The sequence below is a fragment of the Numida meleagris genome, chromosome 1 (genome assembly GCF_002078875.1).
Source record: "Numida meleagris isolate 19003 breed g44 Domestic line chromosome 1, NumMel1.0, whole genome shotgun sequence".
Taxonomy (NCBI): domain Eukaryota; kingdom Metazoa; phylum Chordata; class Aves; order Galliformes; family Numididae; genus Numida; species Numida meleagris.
Genome location: NC_034409.1, coordinates 89,678,755 through 89,703,159, shown reverse-complemented (window position 1 = coordinate 89,703,159; position 24,405 = coordinate 89,678,755). Strand labels below are relative to the sequence as shown.

At 43.4% G+C, this 24,405-nt stretch overlaps 1 protein-coding gene across 2 annotated transcripts in view; it reads left to right on the top strand.

Annotated features, from left to right (window-relative positions):
• DUSP27 (dual specificity phosphatase 27 (putative)) overlaps window positions 1-23,598 on the top strand; it is a 48,151-nt gene extending 24,553 nt beyond the window's left edge. The window contains exons 1-6 of one of the 2 annotated variants that reach the window (XM_021402111.1): window positions 584-789; window positions 1,377-1,506; window positions 4,656-4,750; window positions 5,994-6,225; window positions 7,212-7,429; window positions 9,555-23,598. In XM_021402111.1, coding sequence (XP_021257786.1) covers window positions 1,397-1,506; window positions 4,656-4,750; window positions 5,994-6,225; window positions 7,212-7,429; window positions 9,555-12,379 — 3,480 coding nt within the window. In that variant the 5' untranslated portion in view covers window positions 584-789; window positions 1,377-1,396 and the 3' untranslated portion in view covers window positions 12,380-23,598. Of the gene's footprint in view, window positions 1-583; window positions 790-1,376; window positions 1,507-4,655; window positions 4,751-5,993; window positions 6,226-7,211; window positions 7,430-9,554 lie in introns of those variants that run through there. The other variant, XM_021402121.1, reaches the window with a different exon arrangement.

Genomic DNA, 24,405 nt, shown 5'->3' with positions numbered 1-24,405 from the left:
CCTGCACAGCACACCACAGCATCACAGAGAGCTGTGCCATAAGAAGGGTCAGTGCCCTTCCACATGTCCTTTCTTGTTCACTTTATGATTGCAAAAGGAGTCAACAGTGGGATATCACTGCATGACTCAGAACTGGAGCCATCCGTGCTGTAAATAGCGCTTCCAGCTTTTACGGTGTTCTCCCCCACCAGCTGGTCTGGTGAGCTTTGCTGTGAGTCAGCAAGTCCAGAATGGAGGTTTCCTCTTTGAAGAGGCATCAGAGGAAGATACAGAGCACCTCAGTGCTAACTCATCCAGAAGTAAATTTGCCACTCCTAGTGAGCTCGGGGTGCCTCACCCCTCACTGGGCGTCCCAAGTACATAAGGGATCACCCTGGCGTTTCAGGTTGTACTTGGTGAGGTCCCAGTCACCTGGAGGCTCCCACCAGGTGAGGCCCAGCCTTGGCGACTCTGAGCTTTTCTCAGGGTGCCTCCTGCAAGGAGGAAATGCACAGGAGGATAGGTCCTGCAGTGGGGAAGGAGTTAAGTGGCCAAGCAGCTGCCGCCTGTGAGGCACTGAATTCCTCCCTGTGCAGCGCAGCAGCCAGCACAGGGACAGGCTATATTTAGAGGGCTGATAAAGGCTTGGTGCCGACAGTTGTCCTGCCCCTCGATGAAGAAGGTGCAGGGAGAGAGGGGGGCAGCGGGTTTCTCTCCTTCATACAGCTCCCTGCCAGGTTTCCTGCACCACTCTCAGGGCTCCTTCACTGTGCCCCAGCGGGGACATAGCCCTTCATCCAGGCACAGGTGGTAAGTCCCATTTCCTTGCTCTCTGCCTCCCTGCTGCCCTGTCAGCTTGCTGCTCCCAGCCAGGGAGGTGGCAGCGACTGCATTTTCAAGCTCCAGGCCAAGCAATGGCTGTCCTGGATGAGCATGGCTGCCTCCCAGCAAAGGGCTACAAGGACAAAGTCTGAGAGTTAAGGCTGGCTGAAACGATGGCTTTGGCTTGGAGCTGGAGGAGCGTTTCATGCTGGGGAGGAGGGGTCTCATGTTTCTTTCCCTGACGCTCTGCTGTCCCGGCCTGGCAGCACACAGCTCCGTCCAGAGACCATGCACAGGGGGGAGATAGAGTTTCTGCCTTGCCAGCCTTCCTTCTGGCCTCCTGCATGCTTACTCACAGGCAAGGAAGGCCCTGGTGCCTGCTGGTCACCAGCCAGAGAGCAGCACGAGGACACGGGATCGGCAGGTGCCCTGGGAGAGAAGCCATTACACAGCTCCTTGCACCACCGCCTTGCTTGGGAAGAAATATGAACCCTTCTGCCCGCCCTGCTTCCAGGGTTCACCATCAGCATGGTGCTGCCCATAACAGTGCTTTGTTGCATGTTCCTTCCTTCCAGTGGACCCTCCCTCAGCTGCCATGGCCAGCGGCAGGGATTCAGACAGCGAGCAAGTGGTGCCTGATGAAGAGGAAGGCCCAGATGTGAAGGCGGTGCAGGCCCACTACCTGCGCAGCCCCTCGCCCAGCCGGTGAGTATGTACGGTGGCACATTGCTTGTCTTTCCCTTCTCCTTTCCAAAAGCATGTAGCCCATTTTTCTGCCCATTATAAGGACCTGTGGATGTTTTATGTCCATGTTGGTCCTTTCTTCCCCCAGAAAGACTGAGGGTCTTTGGATTTGGGTTTGGTTAAGAGTCATCTTTAGCTGCAGGCTTTTGGTACCAAACAGGAGGCTGTCATTGAGCAAGCACTGAGTTACTGCTCGTAAAACAAGTATGATTTACTTCTAAAACAAGGAAAAAAGTCACAAAATCATAGAATCACCAAGGTTGGAAAAGACCTCCAAAATCATTTAGTCCAGCCATCCACCTACCAACAATATTGCCCATTAAACCACGTCCCTTAGTACCACACCTAAGTAACCCCTTTGTACTCCTTTCCTAAAGCAAAATGCTCTGCAGGACTTTCTATACACTTTGAGATGTTTTATCTGAAGGCAGAGAGGAGGGATCTGTTTGAAAAAAACCTGCCCCGGTGACCTCACCAAGTAGGAGGCTATGAAATGTTTCACATTAGGACCCTCAGCTGTGGGACAATGCAGAAAATTGTAGGCAGAACAATTATTTCATTTAAGTACATGCATTCAAGGATTGTTTTGGATGTTCAGTGAGCTCATATAAAGTAAAATTAGGTGTTGATCTTCATAAATCACTCTCCTTCTGTTGACCAGTCATTCAAAGTGAGCAGAAGTACCTCTCCAATGTATTTATTTCCCTTCCCTTCACATTTTCCATTTCCCATTTTTCTTGCTGTTCGTACCAAATACAATGATTAAAATGGTCCTCCCTAACAAACATGAGCCTCTTGAAGCATCCAGCCTTGGGCAGTTCTGTACCCACATGAACTCTTAGGACAGCTACTGCTAAAACCTGCTGAGGCTGTGATGGCAGATTATCATCAATGGTTATCTTTTGATTCATCTTTGAGAAAACATTTACTGTAAAGGAAATTGAGCACAGCAAATTTATCTCAGCTCCTGTAAATGAGACTCCCTTTGCTCATCTCATAAACTGCCTAAAAGAACTAGGAAAGGACTACTTTGAGTCACATTAAGAGCTGGAGCCCAACTAGCCAACCTGGATGAGCCCACTGAGTGGTTTCCAATGGCAATCTCTTCTGTTTTGAGAATGAAGGCAGTTGAGCTCTCTTGCTGCACCCTGACTGCACCTCAATCATGATCCCTCTCCTGGCTTTAATTAAAGACAAACAGTGCATTGCAAGTACTGCAAGGCTGCACTTCCAGATAGCTTCTCTGATGGTAGCAAACTTGTATTAATGAACAGCATAATCTGTTTTGGAGGAAAATAGAGAGTGTGCACCAGGTTAAAGATGGGCAAAATATTTTGTTAAGATGGTCTACTTCAGAACAGAATATTTGCTTGAACTGTGTAGATGGACCCAGATGGAGATTTATGTGTTTTCAACACTGTGGTCCATTTTTGCTTAACAAGAACCTGTATATATTACTCTGTGTGCCAAAGAACTCTTTTTAAATGTATTTGTGGGTTTCATAATTGTTTCTGACCTTCTTTTAGACAACACTTTGTGACCAGAGAGTCTGAATATGGATTTGTGTTGTGAAGTGACCAGCATACTGAGTACTCAAGGAGAGATTTAGAATCATAGAACTGTAGAATCATAGAATCATTAAGGTTGGAAAAGACCACTAAGATCATCTAGTCCAACCACCAGGCCATCCCCACCATGCCCACTAACCATGTCCCTCAGTGCCAAATCTAGGCGGTTCTTGAACACCTCTAGGAATGGTGACTCCACCACCTCCCTGGGCAGCCTGTGCCAGTGCATCACCACTCTTCGAGAGAATAAATGTTTCCTGATATCCAACCTGAACCTCCCCTGGCAAACTGGAGGCCATTTCCTCTAGACCTATTGCTGTTACCTGGGAGAAGAGGCCAACCTCCACCTTGCCACCACCTCCTTTGAGGCAGTTGTAGAGAGTGATGAGGTCTCCCCTGAGCCTCCCCTTCTTCAGACTGAACAATCCCAGTTCCCTCAGCCACTCTGCATAAGACTTGTGCTCCAGAACCCTCACCAGCTTCATTGCTCTTCTCTGAGGCTCCAGGGCTTCAGTGTCTTTCTTGTAGTGAGAGGCTGAGAACTGAACATAGTGCTTGAGGTGTGGCCTCACCAGTGCCGAGTACAGTGGGACGATCACCTCTCTTCTCCTGCTGGCAACACTATTTCTGATACAAGCCAGGATGCCACTGGGCTTCTTGGACACCTGGGCACACTGCTGGCTCATGTTCAGTCAAGCATCGACCAACATCCCTAGGTCCATTTCTTCCACACAGTCTTCCAGCCACTCTGCCCCAAGCCTGTAGCTTTGCCTGGGGTTGCTGTGACCAAAGTGCAGGACTCATCACTTGGTCTTGTTGAACTTCATGCCATTGGCCTCACCCCGGGGATCCAGCCTGTCCAGATCCCTCTGTAGGGCCTTTCTACTCTTAGACAGATTGATGCTTCCTCCAAACTTGGTGTCATCTGCAAATTTACTTAGAGTGCTCAATCCCTTTATCCAGGTCATCAATAAAGGATAATAAACAGGATGGATCCCAATACTGACCTCTGAGGAACACCGCTAGTGACCAGTTTCAACCCTAATGCTTGCATTGCAACTTGTCATAACTCAAAGGATGCTTACAGACAATTAGATAATAGAAAACAAATGGCATTTTTGTGTCATAATTTGTTTTGAATTGTTTAATAGGACAACATTCATGTCTGTCTATTGAGATGAGAGCTACTTGAGATTTTTCCATTTGATTCATCCCTCTACCTGTCTCAAACTAGACATCTCTCTGCCCAAAACCTTCCCCACCAGTCTATTCTCTTGTGCTCCCAGCCTTTTATATAACCTTTTTTATATCCTGCAAACACTGGATAGCAAGGCGTATCTGAAGCCTTTAGCACTCCTCTGGAGAGCAGTGTGAGGGCTCAGGAAGAGCTGGGCTCCCCTTCTATCATCAGTACATCCTTTTTGCTCCACTTTCCTCTTTTTTTTACCCTCTATGGGTATAAGGGTTAATGGGAACATGGGTCATGGAGATGGGATCCCAGCAGAGGGCATTTACCTAATAGGAAGTGTGGTCGGTTGGCAGGTATTCGATGATATCGGACACTGATACGGAGAGCATATTCATGGAGCCTATCCATCTGTCATCTGGTGTGGCTGCCAAACAAATAATCAATGAAGGTAAGAGGAGGAAATGTAAAAGTGTCAATGGTTTACAGCAGGTTCAGCCCGGTTCTGTGACTATTGGGGTGGGGGACCCATGGACCCATGCCCCGGGAAAGGGAAAAGGGAAAAAGAGTAGGGAGATGGGCCTAAAAACAAAACAGCAGCAACGATCTGAGGAGAAACAAACTAATTTACTAAATAAGCTATCGGAATGCAAAATAACACAGTATAATACAATATCATTACAATTTAAGCTGATAAATCCAATACAATGAGAGAGAGTGTCCAAAATTAAAGTAGGCCTTACTCTAATACTGATGGTGAGATGGCTGGGGAGCGAGATGCTGCTGGGATGAGAGACGGGATGAGAAGAGAGCGTCTTGTGATCTGCAAACAGTTTTATCTTTCCCTCTGAATGGAAATGGTAGCAGAGCAGCAAAGTCCCCTGGGAAATATAGTTCTTCTGAGGACCAGGTACCCGAACTATCCACAGAACTGGAGCATTAACTCTTTAACTCCCAGTACACTACATGACGTTATGATGTGGAATACTAATAACCAAAAATCATAAAACCATGACAAAAATAAATATGTACATAGTACGGACCTGAGTTGCAGCTGTTTTGCCTTTTTCATTCAGAGACCTTAAAATTACAAAAAAAGCCTTTATGAGCAAACCACACCTGAGGCAGAGGTGAAAACCACAAAAAAATCATAAAATCATTAAGGCTGGAAAAGGCCTCTAAGATCATGTAGTCCAACCATCTACCCACCCCCACCATGCCCACTAACCATGTTCCTCAGTGCGACATCTCCAGGGTTCCTGAACACCTCCAGGGATGGTGACTCCACCACACCTCTGGGCAGCAAATAACAATATACAGAAAGGTTTGGTGACTTCCTTTGAAGTTGTGCACTGAATCTGTGGCAGAATCACGTACTACAGTGGTGGAAATGGTTTGATTGCTAGCTGCTTGCTGCAGCAGTATCCTCTTCCATTCTTTTGCAGCTAGAATGAACGCACACTTTAACTCCCAAGCCATTGTGTCTCTGGACCGAGAGGATGGTGTTCTATGCTCTGCCCATTATGATGACCTTCAGGCTATTAGATAAGCATGTACATGCATACCTTGCAGACAGGATGGTGTGAGGTCACTGGGAAAAATAATCCACAAGGGTTGTCTCAGGACCAAAGAATGCCAGGTTGTATATTTCATTTGTTTTTACATGATTTTAGTTAATTGTCAGTTTGTTCCAGAACTGAAGACAAAGCACATCAAGGTAGATGCAGTGTGTCCCAAGATGTTGGAGTCTGCACAGCAGTTGATGGTGGAAGACCTGTACAACCGAGTTAAGGAAAAGATTGATGACACCAGCTTGTTTAACACCCCATGTGTGATGGACTTGCAGAGGGCACTTGTAAAGGACAGGCTGGAGACTCCCAGGGATGCTGTGGATGAAGTCTGGCCTAATGTCTTTATAGCAGAAAAGTGAGTGTCAGCTTTTGTATCAAGTTGCATGAGATTCCCAGTAAAGGATGAGATGGAACCACTAAAGGCATAACATATACTACATGCATCTAATACCTTTCATCCCTAGAGAGCCATGGTGTTTTTTAGAATATGAATCATAGAATCATAGAATAATTAAGGTTAGAAGAGACCACTAAGATCACCCAGTCCAACCACTACCCCATCCCCACCATGCCCACTAACCATGTCCCTCAGTGCCATATCTACACAGTTCTTGAACACCTCCAGGGACAGTGACTCCACCCCCTCCCTGGGCAGCCTGTTTCCTTGCCTCACTGCTCTTTCTGAGCAACTTTGTGCCATCTGAATATATGTTCACATATATGCTCACATAGATCATATGCTTGCAAAGATCTCTGAGTGCTGAAAAGTAAATACGTCTGGATCAGAATTCAGCAGCTTTCCTATGCTGTCTTAAAGCTTCAGAAAATTTAGGAAAGGAAAAGGAAAATGAGCCCAAATTGAGCTCTTCTGTTTGGAATTTGGCCCTGAAACTGAGACTGAAGTTCTTCTAGTGTAAAAGAAAATTGAAAAAGAAATACCATAGCAAATGTTGAATGGAAATGGCTAGGTCTCCTGTACCACTGAGACATTTGTACAGGTGACCAGCATAGAATTAGAAGGGGATACAGTTTAGAACATCAATTGTGGGGTGATAAAAATGGAGAAACAAGTAAACAGCATGATCCTAAGATGGCAGGATGATTTTAAAGTCAAGCTGAAGTTGAAACAGAGCATGCAGCAATACTGGTGAGTGCAGACTTATCTTTTCCCAGTGAGTACTGGAGAGAAATATCTGCAGAACTCTCAAAGGACCTTAAGGTCTGAGGAGAGCCGCATGTTGGATGAGTGATACAGATTGGGAATTGGGTAGCTCTTGCAGCAGACAGCTTCTTTCCTACCCGAAATAGGAACACTGACATCTAACCTTTTCTTTTCTGAAGGAGTGTTGCAGTGAACAAAAGCCGTTTGAAGAGACTGGGCATCACGCATGTCTTGAACGCAGCTCATGGTACAGGTGTATACACAGGACCGGATTTCTACAACGGTCTGAACATCCAGTACATGGGCATTGAAGTGGATGATTTTCCAGATATGGATATCTCCAAACACTTCCGTCCAGCTGCAGAGTTCCTGGATGAAGCACTGCTGACTTACAAGGGTAAGGCAAAAAGATTATACTGCTTCAGCATGCTTGGGAATGAATGGGTGGAAGTGTTACTCTGATAAACAGTGGATGCTACATTTTTAAGTGGGTAGATGGTAGATTCATTGGTCTTTGTATCCATGTACAGTGAACACTTCTTGCCCCTTTCTGCTGTGGCTCATACAAAACAGAAAGGGGAAGACTAGTGAGAGGGGGCAGCCTGGCAACCCATGCTGCAAGCCCAATGTCTTTGGTGCAAGGCACCTCTCTTGGCTGCTTTGAAAGCACCCTGCCATTGCAATGAGATAAAGCACTGCTCCAAGTTCATATATTACTGTATCCTGTGAGCATCAGTTTTGCCAAGATGCTTACTACAAAACAACAGATTGGTTTACAATTACAATCCAAACAACTGGGTTGAACACATGGGTGTCTACACCCAAGCTATTGCATGATTTGCTGCACTCCAGCTCCATGGCAGACATTATTTCTGTGGACTCCCAGTGCAGAGTTATTGTTTTGTAGCAGCTTCAGTGGACAGTTAGAAAAATCTTTACAGTATCCAATATGAGAATGAACACCAGAATCAGTGATATTGTTCTTTTTATGCATATTCAATGCATTTAATTCTGTAGAGAAACAATGTTCCTTGTAGACATGACAATTAGAAAAATGAGAAATTTTTTTAGTTGAATTAGGATGGAGTTACACAACACAAGTTGAGCCAATTTCAATAGCTCACCACTACGAACAAGAGGAGAGACTCTCTGTTCCTCCATGTCCTTACTCGTAACTCCCATTTATTCCCTTGGCATATGACTGGTGCTCACTTTGTGCCACTGTTGATTTCAGCTCACTAAGACAGCAAATCCAACTGCCCTCCAAGGAAGAGATGATTTTTCATTAGGCTAGCAAGCTGAACTAGATCACCGAAGGGTACCAAAACTACACAGGGAAAGATGCAGGCAGACAGAAGAAAGAAAGAAGAGGAATGAGATCTCCCCCTTTTGGTGAGCTGTTAGATAGGCTTTACTGGCTGTTAAAACACTTGGAAGACAACTAGGACTTTGGTACTAAGAAAGATGTAAAAGACATTTAGAAAGCTTAGGAATAGGTACATTAAGTAACTACCTATGGTAACACATCAACAGTCAGGAAGGAGGTGTTTAAACTGGCTTCATTAAGTTTCAGTGCAAAGAGCACACTGATACATTGGAGTTTATCACACATCAGGGAACAATAATTTCAGCTGTTTGCAGGCTAGCAAAGCCTCATCTATTCTCTCTTTGTATTCACAAGCTTTTCTTTAAGTTTGATTTGCTATAAAACTACATTTAAAAAACAATCTTTTTGTGCCAAAGCTTAGTTTTTTTGCAAGATATGGTTACTGTGTAAACACTGTGAAATACAGCAGATCATGAGCTTTGATTCTAGCTCTCACTGTTTACAGAACAGTGGGTACCAAACTTTGGATTATCTGTGCCAGCTTATTGGTGTCAAAATCAGCTCTCTTCCGCTAGTTGCTTGGTCCTCCTGTTCTGAGATACACTCTGGCTCTGGCCTCCAGCCAGTCTACCTGTAACAGTTTCAGTGTGCCTTGCAAAACAGCAGATATGGGCTCTGGAAAAAAAAAATATGATTAAATTAATATAAAATTATATTTAAGTCCTATGATGTTCCTAACTGATGTTATTTGTGTATCCTCCCAATACCTTCCTGGAGGCTACTGCTAGCATCCCCCTTTTCACATATGGGAAAATGAAAGCATGGAAAGCTTACATGCCTTACCCTAAGTCAGCCTGGGAGTCAAGGATACTGCATCACTTCTCTTTCTAATATCTATTATAAGCTTTTTGAATATTTGGGGAAATGAACGGTATAGGAGAAAATATGAATGTTGTTTAGCTTGTTTTAAAATGTGCATGCCCACAGCTTTTGAAACTGATGTGGTTTTTGTTCCTATGTATCTAGACTTTTACAAAGACAAAGCTAGCAAAAAAACATTTGTTATTGATTTCAGTCACTGAAACATGTAATCTGTTTTTTATCAGTATTCAGAGAACGCATCTGTGCTACACATCAGAGCAACTTCTCTCTGTTTTAGGAAATAGCTAATTACTTCTGTGTTCAATGTCTGTAGGAAAAATCCTTGTCAGCAGTGAAATGGGAATCAGTCGCTCAGCTGTGCTGGTGGCTGCTTATCTGATGATCTATCACCATATGACCATTCTGGAGGCTCTGATGACTCTAAGAAAGAAGCGTGCCATTTACCCCAATGATGGCTTCCTCAAGCAGCTAAGGGAGCTTAACGAGCAGTTATTGGAGGAACGAGAGTTGGAGCATACTGGAGATGAAGATATCACTCCTAGTCAAAGTCCTGTCACACACCCAAGGACATCTTCTCGGCTGTCTGGAGCTGGGGACTGCGAAAGTGTCATAGGACCCAAAGCACACTCCATCACAGTAGAAGAAGAAGACAATAGCAGCATGTTAAGTAGTTTCATGAGCTCTTCATCAGTGGGAAAAACTAGCTGGGTTTCCAAACACTCCACTCTCATCAGTGAGGAGGAAGAGGAGCAGTTATATGAGGAATGGAGGAAGAAACAAGGCCTGCCTGCAAAGGAATCAGCAACTGACCATGGAAAAAGAGTGTCTCCAAGGCTTCTGGCTCAGGAAGGGGAGCAATCAGAGGAGGATGTGGAGCAGAGGATCCATGACTGGCAGCGCAGAAATGAGAAATACCAAAAGGAGGGTCCACGCAGAGAGGAGGATGGATATTCCAGCATGGGAGGAAGACCTTACCAATCAGGTGAATTTAGTGATGATGAGAGTGTGAGCAGTTTTGAGATCCGAACCCTAAAGCAACAGTTGGAAGCCAGTAGCTTTAGCAGGACGAGGAGGAGACGCACAGACTCTGTGTCTTCAGAGAGCACCTGGGACATGTGGAACCAGAGGCTGATGGAAATTGAGAAGGAAGCTGTTCAGAGGTATCGTTCTAAGAATAAAAATGATGGGGAGAGACAATCCCCAGAAACAGGAAGAAAGGAAAGGGATGTGGATGAGGAAAGTGTGTTGTCAGACTGTAGCTCCTTCTATAATTTCTGCCAAAAGAACAAAGACAAGTTGACTCCTCTAGAAAGGTGGAAGATCAAGAGGATCCAGTTTGGCTTTCACAAAAAGGATTTAGAATCATCATCATCTTCTGCACCATCTCCAGCAGAAGATGGCAGCCAGACTGGTGGGGAGGGGACCGAAGGGAAGAATTTGTCAGATGTTAACCTGAGTGCTTACCAGGCTTGGAAAATGAAGCGGCAGAAGAAGGTAGGCTGTGAAAGCAAGGAGGAATTTGTGGAGTTTGCCAAAAGTGAAGATTCTGCTTCAGCTAAAAAGAAGCAGAGGCGTGTAGAGCTCCTTGAACGTTCAAAGAAAATTTTAGAAGAAAGCCAGTCCATGTGCAGCTGGGAGACAGACAGTACAATGAGTGGGAGTATCCCCTTGTCTGCTTTCTGGGCCTCAGCGCCTCCTGTGAATGGTGCTGAGGATGCAGCTTCTACACTGAGCATGAAGACAAATCGTTCATCTTTATCACAGACCAGGAGCAGCACTGGGGCAACGCAGCCAAATGTTCCCCTTCCCAATCTCCCAGTTGGCCCAGGTGACACGATATCTATGGCAAGCATTCAGAACTGGATTGCTAACGTGGTCAGTGAAACCATTGCTCAAAAGCAAAATGAGATCATGATGCTGTCCCGTCCATCGTCTGCAATGGCCTCCAGCATAATGTCAGGAGACCTTGGCAGGCGTGTAGATGACGATAAGGTTTCCCTTCTCAGTTCTCAGTGTGGCTCATCTTTTTCTGCCTCTCAACTCGGTCAGCAGGACATGCACAGGGCTGAGTCTCAGTCTGTCCTGTCTTCCAATACCTCCGCGAGTGCAAGAGCAGAAGGAACTAGTTCAAACATGAAGACTATGCAAACAAGCAAACCACTGTATAGCCTCTTTGCTGATGATGTTGATCTAAAGAAACTCAGCAGGAAGGAGAAGGAGATACAAATGGAAATGAGAGAGAAAATGTCAGATTACCAAATTGAAAAGGTGATAAGTGACAATAAACGCAGCACTCTATTTAAAAAAAAGGTGACCAAAGGAGAGGAAAATGAAATAGAAGACGATGTAGAGAGTACAACAAACAACTACAGGCACCCAATGCAAGCAGATCTAGATAGAAATGATGCAATCTTTACTCTGTCCAGTCTATCTGGAAACACAGGAGCACTGAAGTCAGAAGTAGAGACTGATGTTACCAAGTGGCTCAGTGGCCTGAAAGCAGAAAAACAATCATCATATCAGGATCAAAGTGAGAATTTCAGAGAGAAATATAGCAGATCATCCAAAGTTAGAGAGATGGATTCTGAAACATCCAGTTACAGATTCTCCAGATCCCAAAGAGAACAGCTTGACAGTTCTTCCTATGAGTCAAAAGGAGATTCACTGAAAACCATGTCAAGATTTTCCTCTGCTTCTGCAAAAGAGGACAAAAAGATGTATAAGTTCACAAGGTCAAGGGTCAGCGAGACAAGTTCTGGAGAAAAAAGCCCAGAACTGCATGTTTTCAGCCAAACACCTGAACCATCCTTTGACTCTGAATCCCCTGAATCATCTACACAGAGTCGAATCAGATCTCATCACGTGGAGGCGTGTGAAGAGGAGGCCATGTCAGACACGTCAGAATTTGGAGCTAAGAGAAAGTTCACCCAGAGCTTTTCAAAGTCGGAAGAAAATGGAAAGAAAGAGGCAAAAGTGGAACAAAGTGAAGAGAGATTTGCATCTAGACAGTTCTCTCAGTACAAGCGAAGTGTGCGTAAAGAAGAGGAAGAAGAATTGGATGATGATGCTATTATTGCTGCTTGGAGAAGCCGACTGGAAGAAACTACTGCAAAGCTCCGTCGGAGAAAGGAAGAGTGACCAAGGATCAGAGTAGATGAACACAAGCAGAGTCTCAGAGTCCCAGAATCACTCATCATTATATTTCTGATAATCCTTTGTGGTTTGCAGGGCATTTCCTGCAGATAGTCCTTTTCTTAATCAAAAGCGATAAAGGGAAGAGGTCAAGTTTTGGAAGTGTTTGTGGTTTTTCAGAAAGAAGATGCTAGTATTATATGATCAATGTAGGTAGGAACACAGTGTTAGAAGCCAGGTGATGTTTCAGCAGCAAAGTAACGGTAGCACCTCCATGTGAAAGACCAATCACATCACATTTTGATTATTTCAATTTCCTAGTTTTGTTAAAGACTGAACATATATTTTTCTAGGATTTTTTTGATCATAAAAGGCAGAAGCCAACAGCCTTTTCTAGGAACTTGAAGAATGTTCCTGTCTTAATCAGTTTTACTTTATACCACTGAAAAGATACTGCTCCTGGAGAAAGGCTCCATTTTCTATACCAGTCTTATGAATGTCTAAAAAAATAAGACTCTTCAGGAGAATACAGGTACTGTCTTCTTTCATTGAGTAGATGTAGCAAAGTCAAATACTAGAAAAAAGAAAATGCCTCCTTCTTTTTAGAAGTATAAGGCAGTAATGAATGTATTCCTGTGGTACAGTATTTGTCTTTTATATGGAATTACCTTTCCTTCTTGGTTGGTTCCTGCTAATAACTTTGGGCCAATGAAGGAAAATGCAGTAATACTACCATCAGTCTAAAATCCAGTTCAAGACTCAGAGTTAGGGTGAAGATTAGTGTTAGTTTAGGCTGTGTTTCTGGAGCACTGGCTTCAATTTGTTTGTATGCAGCTCAGATGAGTCTGTGCTCTCATGTCTGTGGTCAGATTGTCATGTCTTGATTTTCAAGACAATTACGTTATTGGAAAAGTGATACACAAACTGACCTCATAATAAAACAACGTATAACTGAAGTGCTGATAGAAGACACTGTGCAAAGACTTCTCTAAGGACAAAATCTATGTCTATTGAGAGTGGTGCTTTGAAGCTTGATGTAGGAGGTGGTGGGTTTAGTTGGTGTGTTACAAGTCTTTGACACCAGATGACACCCTCCCCCTCTCTCTTACGAACACCTAGGCCAGTTTCTCTGGGTTTCTTCTCTGGAGTTATTTGTTCCCTCTCTGGGCCCTCTGGCAGAGCTGAATATAAAACAGCAGTGAAGGGATGATGCAACAGCACAGCATCACTCTCTTGCAGAAAGTTGTCTTTCCTGTCTTCTCTCTCTCACTGTAATGCTTAGGGCTTACTATACTGTTATGCTAGCACCTCTCACTGTTTTAATTGTGTAATATAGGCAGTAAGCTCCACAGGGTCTAGTTTTTATCCTTCTCTGTATGATGCCACGCACATCAGCAATGCTATCTAAATAATGGTTACTAATAACAAAATGCAGGTGCCGATTTTCCTAAACTTAGAATCATTTATCTCTACTCTAACTCACTGATTAGACATTATCCGTGCTTCTCTGAAGACAAAGATGACTCTTTCTGACAGCCAGGACCAGGGCAAATGATAGCTGCTTATTGTCAGGTGAATGGAATCTCAAAATCAGGTGATTGAACAATAACAGGGCTAGAAAAATAAGGGGAAGAACATATTTTACTTGTGTCTTTTTTTTTTTTTTGAGTAAGCACAGATTTCATTTTTGAAGTACATAAGGAACATTGTCTTGTTAATGTTCCAGGCATTCAGAGGTGCTGCAAGGCTTATAGTGCACTGCTACTGCAATATAATACACAATACAATACAATGCATCCCTTACTTCTGCATAGTTCTCTGAGGTTTTTCTTCAAAGTGGTGGCATTTCAGGCTTTGATCCACATTTGGAGATTTTACATTGAATTTCAGCAATGTGCTAAAATAGGTATTTTCTGCTTTTCTCTACCTCTGGTAAAGTTGCTCTGTGCGAAACAATGTGATGCTTATGCTCAATTGGAGCTTACTTTAATTTCAGTCTAAAAAAGATCTCAAGTGTGAGCACCGGATCTGTCCTCTGTCTTCTCACAACAGTAAGCAGTTACTTCAGTTTTGACGGATCAAAGTGAAAGTGCACAACACCTTCTGGCAGTGAATCTGCTCTTTTACAAAGGCTGTTCCCTCTGAAAATCTCTCTCCCGCTTCCTAAGGCTGCTGCTGCTCTCGACAGAGAACGCCTGTCCTCCGCAGGTACTGTAGGGGGCATCTCACGCTGTAAAAGATGAGCATCATACGATGTAGTAATTGGTTTCATTTTGCACTGCACAGCACAGCCTTTGTTTGGGTAGCATTTTGATTTAAACAGTAATCCAGGTCTGCAGCACAAATAAATTATTCAAGACCGAGGGGCAGAATATGGTTCTGTAAGCAGCCTGAGCCAAACCATCCTGATAGCGAGTTTTGACCCTTCTGGGAAAGGGTTAAGTGGGTTCTGCTGACTCACTGAGGTAGGTGGCTTATTAGTTCCCTTGTCTAAAAGAGAGATAAAAATGGCTTGCTGGGGAGAAGCCGTCTAGGATGCTGGCTGGGCAGTCATGAGGGAGAAGCCTTAGAAACAGCTGAACTTTATTTTCTTATTGCTTATATCCTTGTTAATAAAGCCAAACCCCCAAAGCAATAAGGGGGTGGGGATAATTTTGGACTCCATTCAGTGTATGGCCTGTGCTTGAAAGTGAGTTGGGAAAGGCTCCAGCTCACAAGTATAAATTACATGAAACAGTGACATAAAGACCTTGCATGGTGAAAATATTAAAGCATTCAGTCATAAGACCAATAACCAGGAGAGACAGAAATGAAGGGGTTGAAGGGAGGCTAGAAAGTCGGGTTTTAAGATTAGATTTTAGAAGGAGATATGGAATCAGTGAAAGAGGAAAGGTCTGCACCAATTGTTTCGGGTGACCAGAGCCGCAGAGGGAATGTTTTTTCAGCAATGACACTAGTCTGACATTAGACTAAAAGAGTAGGTAAGTATCCAAATTTATCTGGGAAGGATCTTTCAGCAAATATGCACTGGGGCCGATGTTTTTCTCAGCCTTACTTGGCTGCTGTTGGCAGGAAGGTGGGTTTTTTTTTTTTGGCATTGTTTAGTGAAAGGTGAAAGTGCAAGGAGCATCCATACAGTCAGTTAAGAATATAAACACAAGAACATCAGAAGGTCTATATAGGGTCAGACCAAAGGTCCATCTGGCTCAATATCCTGTCTCTGATGGAGACCAACAGTGAATACCTAGGGAAGAATATAAAAGCAGTGATATAAGTGATTTTTCCCCAGGATGATCTCCCAGCTTCCAATCATTTGCAACTCAAGGACTTCCTGAGCCAAATGTGATATTTTTGTATTTAATAGCCCTTGACAGTTTTTCCTTCCATGGAGGTGCCTAATCATTTTTGAGTTATAGCCATTATAGCCTTGTACCTGTTAGCCTCTATGATCTCTTCTGGCAAGAAGTTCTACACTTACTATGCACTGAATGCTAAACCATCGCACAGTTTCTGTTCTGAACCTGCTCCTTACTAGCCTACTTCAATGCCAAGATACCAATCCCTGATTAGAATCTACACAACTGACAAGATTTTACCCACTTCTATCATTATGTCTCACCTTAGCTGTCTGTTTTGCAGCCTAATGGAGTTTCTCATTCCTCCTATGAGAGCTGGTCCATGTCTCTGATTACCCTGACCATTCTTCTCTGAACCCTTCACAGTTCTACTTTATCATGTTTGAGATGAGCGACTGAGTCCTCACACAGTGTTCACAGTGCAGGTGCAGCAGGGATTTATCCTGTAGCACAATGGCCTTCTTTATTTTTCTCTCTGGCCCTTCCCTGTCATCTCCTAACAGTTCGCATGCTTTTTTGGCTGTTGCTGAGCACCAAGGTGACATTTTCATTGAACTATTTATTATAGCCACAAAATCATGCTGCTGGGTGGCAGTGGTCATCTCTGAGATCATCGTTTTATAGGCTAAATTTTCCTATGTGCAGTGCTTTACATTTATTAACCTTGAACTTCATCTACCGTTTTAGCGCTCAGTGTCTCAGTCTCATTAAGTCCTGTGCTTTTTTCACACCTGGCTTCTCATTTCTACTGTAGAAACCCAGGCTATGTGGGAAACAAAGAAGTAAAGGAGAGGTAACAGGACAGAGAAACACACGTGATGTTGGTCTGAGTGAAATAAGTAAGAAAACGATGAAAGCTGGAGAGGTTGGAGATAGGAAGTATTGAAAGAGAGATGCAAAGACAATAGGCAAATTAAGGAGCAGATCTACAGCGGATGAAAAAGCAAGATATCTGTGGGAGCCAAAGGGGCTAATGCCAAATATTCATCATCTGTTTACTTGTATAACAGTTTCGGTGAAAGACAGTGGGGCAACCTCTGTGGGAAGGAGGAGGATGGTGGGATTTACAGAAATTATGGATTTCTGGGAAATGTGAAGAGGGCTGGAAGAAATGGTGACAGACATTGACGGGACATAAATGAGAAAGTGGCATCTGTGCTAGGTTGGGAATTCAACAAGCAGGTTTGGAAGGAAGTGGAAATATTGCCAGAAATAGTTATTCCCGGTGTATCAGCTGTATTCTGCATGGCTGTACTGGCAGGGCAGGGCTATAGCCCATTTCCACCACCCACCCCCCCCAAGGATTTTCAGGGCAATTTGTTTTATTGCTCGTGGCTCTAGTTTAGACTGGGTAATTTTAAAAGGCATTTAGCACAATTTCGTTTTTATACAGCTCCTTGAGAAATGCTTACACATTAGTTGTAGTGGTGAGCTAGATGAATTATGAGACAAAAAGTTTTAGTTGGGGATGGTTATGCTGCATTGTCTGCATTTCCTTAAAAGGTTTAGCTGAAATATATTGGATATATACATTATAACATGAAAACATAGTATCCATATAACCTTCTAAATTTATAGACAATCTAGCGGAGATGCAGAAAGCATGGGATTAATACAGTCTAGGGCTCAGAAGCAGAAACTGCATGCTCATACACTCCAGCAAAATCTCTGTGAAAGCTCCCTACCTGCTCTACGGAGTTTCACTTCTCATTCAGAAAAACCAAACTGCATTAATTTTCTGCCTGTTTAGTTGTGAAGGAACCTTCAAAAATGTAAACCATGTGTAACAAATAAACAGTTCTCCAGAGAGATGGGATCATAGCTCTAAATGGTGCATGAATTGCCCCAGTCTCTAAGCAAGGTGTTCACTTCTTTGCCTGGGATTAATCAGTTAAATGCCAACAAGATCTGTTGTATTGCTCTTCGTGTAAAAAGTGGTTAGAGGTTAAAAGTAGGTTGGGGTGAGGTGCAGGAATAGATTGCTTACGTTGCTGGTACTAGCATAATCAGTTTAAATGAACTCTCTGTTGTTTTGGCTAACCCTATGAACAAACATTTTTGGGGTATGGAAGAATCGTATCTTTTTTTTTTTTTCTTCTGGACTGCCTTTTGCTTTTCAGTACATTATACTTTATTCAGGAGCTGATTTCATGTTACTTCCTTTTATCCCTCTGTTACAATTCAGTGTCTTCTGAGCTGAGTGTTTTCCTGCACCTGCTGTTCCCCTACCAGAGGGTGCACTCGCACCCACTCCCACACATGCACACATACATACACAGACACAAAGTGAAAACATCATTTTTGAGTCATAAGAGCAGGCAACAATATGGTTTCATTCCTCCCCAAGACCAACAGATAAATGTAGATGTTGGAATATCTATGTTAAGCTACGCAGATGTAGTGGTGCAAAAATCACCTCAGAGAGCAGGAGAAGGGACAGTCCGCCCCTGCTTTGAGCTTTCCCCTATTTACTGTGTTTCATGGATATCTATTATCTTTAAAATAGATAAACTTAATCCATATGCAAAAAAATGTAACTGCTCCCACAGCAATTCATACCTGGGAAATTTCAGGCAGAGTGGTTAACTTTTAGTTAAGGCATGGGTGTCCTGGAAGACGCGGCTGAGTGTAATGGGAAACTAGCTTCATTGTTAACTGTGGAGAGAACAATGTCACTCCATAATCAATCAATCAATCACTTAAGTGTTTTCCAGTGCACCCTTCATGCCAACATGCCTGAATGCTTTACGGTCATTAAATTAAATCAAAGAACACACCACAAAATGGACAAGGCCAGATCAATAAATCTTGAAACCTGATTCAAACTTACCAAGGACTCTGAACAAGTAGCCACGAAAGGAGGAACGAATCCATTCAGAAGGGCATGTACGTAGGCATAAAACTGAACCAAGACATCGTTGATGTTAGTTAGAAGACAGAAATGCCTAAAGTAACTGATCGTTTTTAAGGCATCACCCGACTACCAACAGCATCTACCACCCTGAGCTCACAGTCCTATAGTCTTTTTGGACTTCTGTGTGACATTTGAAAACAGCTGTGGTGGCAATAACTGTTTACAACTGACCAGACAGCTATATGCTTCAGGTCACATACTGCCAGCAACATACCTAACTTCAAAGGTTAACTTGTTTGTGATCTCTACATTTGATTACTGCAGGACACATCAGTTGGCATTAAAGATTGTATGACTTCACTCATCTTCAAGGGCCAGCCTAGCAATGTGATCTTTGTAATGACTGTATTGAATGCAGATCCGGTCCAAGGCCTTCTGCTGGTCTGGTAGATCATCTCTCCTTGTTGGAGAGGAGGGCTTTATGATACCACAATATTCTTTATGAAACTGCCAATTAATGGGAAGCTTTATACATTGTGCTTGTAGAAATTTCTCAGTAACTGCCATAACCTACAAAGGTTCACTCACAGAGCAGATAAAATGACCACAGGCCTCACTACATCCAAAATTAAATGCAAAATCAGGTTCTTTAACTTAGTCTTCTCTCCCTCGATAATTTTGCAAGGCATGTGCCGCTTAGTCTGTGAATTGGATCAGAAGTATTGCCTGGAGGCAAAGGGTCAGAGGAGATTCCACATATGAAAAGCAGGAGGCCCTCAAGAGGGTGCAACCTCAGTTGCTGAACAGACACCACAAATAGGATGGATAAAAGCCCACATGAAACTCAGGTATGTGAGCAAGCAGAAGCTGACAGTCGCCTCTCAGGAATGCAGTATAAAGCTTTCACTTCTGCAGGAGATGAGATCTGAAAGTGTGCTTCTTGGGAGCAATCAGACCTGACCTGTTGCATGGTGCTGCAGTTGCATAATTGAATAGTTGTCTCGATTCATCCCAAAGTGAGTGTTCTTGGTGGTAGCAGGCATAGAAAATTTGTAAGTCATTAGGGATAAAAGGGCCTATGCAAGGAAAGGTCAGACATTATCCTCATGACCGGCAGAAGGAGTCCATATTAAAACAAAGAAGGTATTTGATTTTCTTTTGAACATGGGCAGATGATTCAGACCCACCTGCCCTTCATATGCTCTGTCTCTCCCCTTCCCATCTCCTCTCTTTTGAAACAGATTTGAGTCCATCCACTTTTATATTTTCAAACAAAACTCATAAAAGGGCCATAAATATCATGACTCGCTAAAATGAAAGCTGTTTTCTTCTCCTCCCAGGAGACTCCTGCCTGAGAGAGAGACAGAAAGAGTTCACCTCTTTGAAAATTCCCCCCTCAGCCGAAGTAAAGCTGGTATCTAAGAGCAGTCTTCAAGGCTTTGTTCTTATCATCTTGACCTGGCTTTGTACCGGCTTCTCTCCGTATTGCCTGTGGAAGTGTGAAGGACGGGGCGAGGGGAAGGAATTTTGGCTATCACTGGCAGAGCAAGGGTCATGCTTGGAAAAGGGATCTCATTGTGGTTTCAGAAAATGTTATAAACTCAGCACACCGGCAGAAAGAATGAAGAAGCTCATTCCCCTGCTAGATCAGACCAGTGATCCACCCCTTTTCTCTCTGATGTTGGCCAGAACAAGATGCATCTTAGAAGGTCTAAAGAAAGCCTAAGTGGGCAATTATGGGATAACCTGCCCTGAGTCGAATTTTCTCCCTGCCTGGCCCAAAGTCCTCCTTCATCTCTCTGTCTTGGTTAGAGTTCAAATTTCTTCCCTGAAGCATGACGGCTTCTCTCCCTTCCAAACTGCTTTTCATCCTGGCCTGTCTAATGCAGCTGCCTATGACAGTGTTGTGATGGGATGTATAGGTCTTGTCCATTGAGAGCCTGTGACAGATCATAGCCTTACTGGAAAGAGAGACGGAGAGGTGAAGAGAAGGCAAGGGAGGAGAGCACAAACTCAGATGAAATATCCATCAGGAAGATGGAAAGAAGAGTGAGTGGCTGAGAAGCTAATTGCTGCCTGCTGACCTGGGCTGTGCAGATAGCTTGCAGGTGAGCATTTTTGCTTTTCAGAAATTTCAGCCTGGAGCACACTAGGAAATTCAGGTCTTGGATGAAGCTAGTGTTCAATAATACTTCCCCTTACATATATGTGTGTGTATAATATATATATATTTTACAGCTGTAGAAGTATTAGAGTAGTCCTGAGAAAACTATTCTGTTACATTCTGAAGGAACTTTTTCTTACGCTTCAGTTCATTACTCATTTCTGGAAAGAAGTATTGGAGTAACCAGGAGCTACTAGACATAGAACAGCAATGAAAAACAGGTTGTTCTTCTATTTCTGCCTGACTTAGGAACACAAAGCCAGGTGTTCCTCTGTATGTAGGGCCTCATCCCTGTCGTATGAACAGGGATGGCTGCTCATATAGTCCAGCTAGAGCAAAGATCTTATCCGATAGGCTAGGGTCTCCAACCAATAAAATAAAATAAATAAAATAATAGAATTATAGATAAGATAATCCAAACCAGTGCGGAACCTCATTCGAGCTCATTTCTTCTTCACAACAAAAAGGAATCATGAGATCATACTGTAAACCACAGAAAACAAGGCTGTCTCTTGGAAAGTATCTCCTTTGCTAAATCCTATGGATCATCTTAGTAAGCTGTTCTTTTTTTCTGTATGCATCCTTAACACTGGGGAACAATATTATTTTTCCTGTCAGCTCACTGAAGAGGCAGCTGGCATAATTCTTTCCAATAGCAGACCTCTGGCAGAGCTTTGCGTCTTCTGCTTCCTGAAGTGATCCGTGCCCAGGCTTTCTCAGTGCATTTCCCCCCACACTGGATACACGGGATGCCAGAAATGCAGGGGTTTAGTGCCATCCAATTCTCATGCTAGATTTTCTCTGATGACTAGATACCCAGGTGAGGCTTTTACTTACAATCTGTAGCACGACAGAGCAATTACCCTTTTAAGCTGCCATTTACAAGTTCAAACAACTATTTTTTTCTAAACCTGTAGCACAGTGCCACTGCCTGGTATGGATGGGGTGACGGGAATAATATTGCACTGTCTTGATCTCATACATGCGTCCACAGCTTGGTCTGATGACAGCCACATCCTATAAAATAACCCCTCACGCTATGTGCAGCCTCTCTCCTCTGTCCACAACTGAGTTCCCTTTATAACTCCAATTTTGCCATGATGACAGCAATGCAGCTATTTCAAGTGCATAGAAATGGTGAATAACTTGCCTATTATTCTTCCCAGTCACCTTTCTCCTTGTCTCTTCTTCAGTCATGAATGTCCTGGAGAAGAGATCATCCTTGCGTGGCACTAGGAAATTCCTTAGCTCTCTGGGAGAGATACAGTAAATAAAATATGATGCTAGATTCTATTTTCACTATAAAAAAGAGCCACGTTATGACCTGATTTGGTGTGATTATACTGTAAATAGGCCATAAACAGTCAAAGGGAAAATAACCCGCAATATTCACACCATTGAGAGACTGTGTATTGGTAATCACTTTTTCTCCCTGCTGTTCAAAATATTTTCCAAGTGTCCCTGAAACTGCACTGATAGCAAAATGTGGCCCAATTCAGGGGCTTTAATGGTATTGCTAAGTGGAAGTGATTTTTCTCCTAGAAATTTTCTGTGAAATAGTCTCTATTTTGCAAAAATGAAATCATAGCTATTTCACTACAAAAGCATTAGAAAAAGGTAGAGACCATCAAAAGTATTCCTGAGAAGTCAGTCCCATGTTTCCAAAAAATTTTGTCCAATTAAGGAAAAAGTATTAACGTTGTAGATAGAGTGGCATTCCTATGTGAAGATGTCAAAGAGTTTTTTTCAGTGTTGGTTGCTGAAGCTAATAGGGAACTTACCTTCCATTTTATACATAGGGGAATAAGAATAGATTTTTTTTTGCCTCTAACTCATTTTTTCACCTTTTTTGGAATAATTGTCATACTTTCTTCACCATACAGAAAATGAGGATTTTTAACCAGCGTTTTAATTCACCCTTACAACCACAAACCTTCATGGAGAACTGGGCCACCCCTGCCTATCGTGATGCTATAGAAGAGTTGCACCTAATGACCACTTCATAGAATCCTAGAATCATTAAGGTTGGAAAAGACCACTAAGATCACCCGGTCCAACCACCAGCCCATCCCCACCATGCTCACTAACTCAGTGCCACCTCTACACGTTTCTTGTACACCTCTAGGAACGGTGACTCTACCATGTCCCTGGGCAGCCTGTGCCAGCCTTGATGCAGACAGAATTCTCTTTGTGGGGAAGGTCTTTTCATTTATTTATTTATTTTTGCCTGATATTTATAAACAGCCTTTCCAAATATTTCCCCTTCATGACCTCTCTTTATTTCTCAGCATCCTTTTGGACTTTTTGGTATGATAAAGTAGTATCTAAGGGTGTTGTTATGTACTGTTACTCCATGAGTATCCAGAGAACTTCACTAGCACCACTGTAACATGTAGAGCATACAGCACAATTCAAGATATTCTCACCCTAAGAAAGTTGCAAGTTAAATGAACAAAACAGACCCAGGCTGGGAGAAAGAGATGTGTCTGGCAGCGTATTTGAGACCCAGTAACTGAGCCCAACATTGTACAAGAATAGAATAAGACCTTGAAAAAGTTCAAAAGACTGAAAATTCAACTCACTAACAAAGTCATTCTCCTTGAGCAATCACTCAGCTGTATGTGGCACAATTAAACACTCTCTGGCCTCAAGAGAGCACATGCGTGACTCTAAACTAGTGATTAAGTGTTCGCTGGAGAGGGGGAGACATATGTTCCAGGCCTTTTTCCAGAGAATATACAACGTGAGAGAGTTAAAGATTCATTAGTGCAGGCTTATCCCCTCCCATGTGAGTGTTCCTGACTGCTAACCACCAAGCTGTGCTTTGTCTTTCTGGCCAAAAGAATACTGAAATAATCCATCCGAGGAGAAATAGTTGATGTGGGACTCATTAGCAGCCCCTCTTTCATTCCAGAACAGACGACAGCACAGGAAAACAGCCTCCCATGTGCACATGGAAACAGATTCACCTTCTCCTGGCAAGTTGAGGCACCATCTCCCATCTTCTGAGATGCCTGAATACCAAGTGGAAAAGGGCTGCTCTGCCTTCTGCTCACATGCTGTGTTCTGTTTTGGTGTCAGGTGAATCTCGGGGCTCTGGGAACTGGCTAGAAAGAATTACTTTGTTGCAGCCTCATGTTTAGGACTGATCAGAATGACTGCAGGCTGTTGCCAGAAGCAGCAGTGGCATCCCCTCAGTTCGCATTCCCCAGCCTCCAGGCAGCATGCTGACATCACATTTCTAACATGACGTCACAGTGATATGGGTGTGGGGTACATTGGGTTACCTTGTTGATTTGGTGCGTGGATCCTCTTTTGGCTCCAGGTCATACTGTGGTATTGCAGGTGTTTTCAGATCCAAGTGCAGGCCGTCCCCAGGATGAGGCATCAATTCCTAGCAAAACTGGCACCTTTACATGTGTTTTTCTGTTTGAGAAATGATTCATAAACAGTCAGATGGCTCTGGCTCTGCATGGCAGATTGCTGCCAGAGTGCAGCAGCCTTCTAGGCAAAAACTGGGCTGCATCACCTGCTGAGCGCAGGTCTTCTTTAACATTTAGTGCTTCCGTAGCATTTAACAGCACAACACAGTACAGCTCCCGCCTTTCATTTTCCTTTGTCCTTCACTCCCCAGATTCAAAAGTCTGCTGATGACTCT